Raw genomic sequence first — 5,000 nt, 5'->3', positions numbered from 1 at the left:
TTGAGACCGAATAGTAAGATTTCTTAGTGTCGATTATTTATAGAGCACGCTAAGTAGGCCAGTAGTTTATTCAACTGTCCACCTTCTTCTAGGCATCTGACGAAACCTACATATGTTCGTGTCTTGATGGACACTGGGGCCCAGCTTGCCAGTATAATTGTCCAGGTGGACCATTGGCACCATGTGCTATTCACGGCCTGTGCAACAAGACAACAGGACAATGCTCATGTGATCCAAATTGGCGCGGAGATGACAATTGTACAACGTGTACTCCCGGTTGGCTCGGTCGTGATTGCTCGGTCATCGTTCAAAGTCCAAACAACAACACCGCAGGGGCTCATGGTCACGGTTACCTCTATACACTGGATGGAACTGGGTACAAGTTCCTCGGAAATGGTGAATATCACATGATACTGTCTCCTTCCTTTGAAATTCAGACGCGAATGATCACGTGCTTTTCATCAAGTTCATGCTTCAACGCTGTTGCAGTGAGAATAGAGCAGCATACTTTACTAGTCCATGCCAGGTTTGCTGTCAAAGAAGAACCTATTATCTTTGTTAATGGGCAGGCAAAGTACTCTCGAGAATTCAACTTTGGACCAGCTAATCACAACTTCATTTTTAGCCGCACCTCGCGCCTGCAATTTGTGCTGTCCTCAACCTATGGTGTAAGGCTGATGGTTCGCTTGTATGACCGATACCTCGATATTCACTTGCGCGTTGACAATCAAACGTACTGTCAAAACACCCGGGGTCTTTGGGGCAATTGCAACCTCACTGCCAGGGATGATTTCATCAGCAGAGACGGTGAAATAGTTTCAGCACAAAATGTAACACAAACCTGGCTTCACGATTCTTATGGCCCATCCTGGCTTGTCCAGGTAAAAGACAGTTTGTTCCACTATGACTTTAACAGCTACCATGAGCAAAGAGTTCTTTCGGGCGGAGGCTATGCACTGCATTTTAAAAACACTGGCGCCCATACTAAAGACATATATAGCTTTTCTTCTTCAGACCTCACAATCGAATTCATGGTACGCGCAGAAAACCTTAATGGCACTCTCATATCGTATTCCAGTTCAAAAATGTTTGCTGTTATTCTAGAGACTGGTAAGATCAAATTAAGATACGAAGATACCGTTCTGGACACTTTGGCGATAATCGAGTTAAAGGAATGGAATCATATCGCTTTGGTGTGGTCGGCATCCACTCGTATCCTCCAGTTCTATCACATAGTTGAGGCTGGTGTAGTGCACAGTCGGAACTTCCCGATCACGAGTGTACTTAATGTGTTTCAACCGGGCGGAATCTTAGCATTGGGATACAGCCAGCCCGCTCCTGGCAGGCTTGATCTGCCACTTAAAGAAGGATTTGTTGGACAAATTGATGAGCTCCGAATTTGGAACATAAAGCGAGACCGACTGTCGATTTCTGCAAGCTGGAAGAGAAACTTGGACTGCACCTCTAGAGAGCCAAGTCTCGCAAGTCTTTGGAAGTTCAACGAAGGATTCGGTACCGTAGCATTTGATTGCATTTCCAGTGCCGACATGACTTTCCAATCCGGCATCTGGCATGGGCCAACTTGGGTTTTCTCAACTGCTCCCATTCAACACTTCTCTGTCGATGTAAACCAAGCCTATAGCTTCAGATTTGGCTTAATGTGGATGAACGCAGAACAAAAATGCTACGACCTTGTCTTCCGTACCTCGCTAACATCGCAGTACACCATGCTAAACACAGCAACCCTGTGGTTTTATCACATGTCGTGCGTGGCATCCATGACTCGAAGCAGCAATGCAACTTACGCATATTGGCCGTTATTGGCTGTGTCTGATTTCTATCAATTGTTTCACCAACACTCCGTATGGTTTGCCCAGCGTTTCTGTGGGCATGTCTCTTCTTTGAACATTCCAGTCTGGTATGGGCTGAACTGTCAAAAACAATGCAAGTATGGGCTTCCAGTTAGTGACAATTGTGTGTGCATGAGTGGCTTTTACGGATTCAATTGCTCGCAGGAATGCCTTGGAGGGTATTATGCACCATGTGATGGCCACTCCCAATGTAGCAATATCACTGGAAAGTGTAACTGTCCATTTACTTCAAATATTACTGACGATTGCAGTTTGTGTACTCATGGATGGATCGGCGCTGATTGTTCTGTAGCACGCGGAGGAAATTATAGCAACCCAGACAACTACACTTGTCAAGGATTCGGTGCTACACATTACACAACGTTTGATGGCGCTGGTTACACCTTTGGCACTTACGGAGAGTTCTATCTTTTAAAGAGCAATCAGTTCACCGCCCAGGTCCGTCAAATTCCCTGCATGAGCGGCTCGTTCTGTATTTCAGCTGTGGCAGTCAAAGCCGGTTCATCGAGTTTGGTAATAAGATCTTCTCACAATGGCAGCGGCGATGCAATGGTTTGGTTCCATGGTAAGCTAACGGACAAAACCAGACTTGACTTAGAAAATGGCTACAGCTTTCACAAAGTATCTCCACAAGCCTACGAAATTGTAAATAAGGCTGGTGCAACAATATCACTTATAGTGAAAGACTGGCAGAGATATTTGTCCTTTGAGGTTACTTCTATCGCTCAATTATGTATCGCTTCTTCAGGACTCTGTTCGTCCTGTGACTCGAACATCGAGAACGATTTTACTAACAGCAGCGGTACCGCATTCTGGGGTCAGAATATTTCGCAAAGAATGACCATCGACATCTTAAGTTCACGATGGAGAGTTGCTAACAACGACTCGCTTTTCTTGTTTGGCTTCACGAGCTACAACGAGCATAGAGAAATAACATCAAACGGATATGCTCTTCATTTCAATGGCACGGTTGCGTCGTCCGGCGTCCTCCACGCATCGTTTGTTAAAGGAAAAGACTTTACTCTTCAATTCTTCATCAGAACCCTTCTTTCGGGAGGAACGATCTTATCTTACGCAAAAGACTTCACTTTTGCCATTGTGAATGATGCCAAAGTTAAAGTGTACGTGGGTAGAACCGTGTATGATGTAGGGGTTGCACTACCCATGGGGAGCTGGGTGCAAGTATCAATCACTTACAGTTCTGCAATAGGTATGTATATTGATAAATTAAGTTTAACCTTATTTTATTTATTTATTTATTTATTTACATACTTTGCCAGTCAAGCTGGCAGAGCGCCACAACAGCTTGCGCCAATTACTGTGGCCCCTTTTTTACCCTTCCAACCATGATACTCAATAGAAGACAGACCACAACACCGGGAACTACGTGACCGACTTTTTCCTTTTTTTTGTCGGGAGTTGATAAGTCTGCAACTTCCATGTTTTTTTCTCTCATAGCATCCACATTTAAAACAGCTTTCGCGTTACTTATTGCGCCTCGTGGCCAATATGGCCAATCAACGCACACTGTCTCTAGTAGTTGCATTTTCGGTTTGTAAAGACCTCTGTCTGGCAGCAGTTTTTTTTAACCAAACAATCGGGCTGACGAAACGTACCCAGCTTCAGCCATCCGCCCAAAGATAAATGTTCTACGACAACTTAGTGGAGAGGAAGTTTTAGCAACGCGGAGGTCTGCCACCAAGCAGCAGTATCATTTGTTGGAAAAGGAGAATATGATGATCGTACCTCTGTTGCGGCACGTATTTTATTTCATTTTTTTTCCGTACTCGCCAAAAAGAAGGCCGTGAAATGACAAACTTTAACGTTTTGACGACAACAATGAATCTCTCATTCTCCATCTTCGTTTCTAGACCGCTTGTAAAAATTCATTCATGGGTTACTTGACCCAAATTAATTCGCGCGAAGTAATATTTTGAAGTGATTTTTTTTTTTTTTTTGCTGGCTTTGCTAGTGTTGTGGCTTAAACTCCCTGTTTTCCTTTTTGGACTAAATTGGAATGATAAAAAGAACGAAATCTTAATTAATGGGCCAGGCTTCAAAAAAAGGTAGGCAAGGTTCTACTCGTAGCAGGAACGTATCAATTAAAATCTTAGTCTTTTTGTTCTTTGAGAGTTTTTACGATGCCGATTTGCATTCGGGTTAGTTTTTCAAAGGTAACACGTTACACTGTTTTGTTCCTTTGTGTTTAAGGGGTCCTAACCTACTACCAGCTCGATGCTCAAGGAGACCTCTTCTCCAAGCAGATCTACCTTGGGCTCAATGTGTTTAGACCTGGTGGTACTCTGTGGCTTGGACACTGGCACATCACACAGCATCATATAACGGGTGTTCCGCTGCAGCCATTCTTTGGAAGCATCGACGAATTACGCATCTGGACCTTTGTGCTCGATACTATACTTATTCGCCAGAGTTTCCTTGCTGTTGTCACAGGAGATCTACCATCGTTAAGCGCCCTGTGGCAGTTTGACGAGGGAGTTGGCGACGTGGTGGCAAATCGTATTCTCAGTTCATCGAATATCAACCTTCCAAGCAAGTTCACCAGTCGACCCATATGGCAGTTTTCTTATACAAGACACACGTTACCAGCAGACGTCACAAGTGTAAGCGTCCACTTTAGAAATATCACCTTTGGATCACTTGCGAGCAGCCTGTGTTTCAGACTTATTTACGATGCAAGATTGGAAAGGCAATGCACAAGACACTTAAACAAGGCTGTTCCCCAGTTTTATTACAAGACTTGCCTAGCCGACATACATTCGTCCGGTTCCCTGGACTGGGCATATGTTGTGTTATCTGCTTATGCCGATTACTGTCAGACTGTACTTCACCTTCCTTCGTCGCCTACGCAAAGTCTGTGTCACCAATTTCCAGAGAGACTTCAACAGCAGTGGATCGGTGAGGACTGCTCGTTGAAATGTGTATTCGGAAGTCCTGACACACAAAACGCATCTTTGTGTATTTGCTCTCGTGGATATTGGGGAAAAGACTGTGCCAATGAATGTCCAGGGGGAGGAAATTCCCCTTGTAGTGACCACGGAAACTGCAATGCTGAGAGCGGAAAATGCGAATGTGATCTTAACTGGCAAGGTGACAGCGACTGTAGCAGCT

At 44.4% G+C, this 5,000-nt stretch overlaps 1 protein-coding gene across 1 annotated transcript in view; it reads left to right on the top strand.

Moving 5' to 3' along the window:
* The window catches only part of LOC137971437 (uncharacterized), a 178,359-nt gene that overhangs the window by 149,975 nt on the left and 23,384 nt on the right, over positions 1-5,000 (top strand). Inside the window, 2 exon segments of the mRNA XM_068818265.1 lie at positions 93-3,081; positions 4,083-5,000. The exon segment at positions 4,083-5,000 is cut by the window's right edge and continues 1,579 nt beyond it. Coding sequence (XP_068674366.1) covers positions 93-3,081; positions 4,083-5,000 — 3,907 coding nt within the window.

This window comes from Montipora foliosa, chromosome 9 (genome assembly GCF_036669935.1).
Source record: "Montipora foliosa isolate CH-2021 chromosome 9, ASM3666993v2, whole genome shotgun sequence".
NCBI lineage: Eukaryota > Metazoa > Cnidaria > Anthozoa > Scleractinia > Acroporidae > Montipora > Montipora foliosa.
The sequence above is the reverse complement of the archived record's forward strand: the minus strand, read 5'-3'. Positions and strand labels throughout refer to the sequence as shown.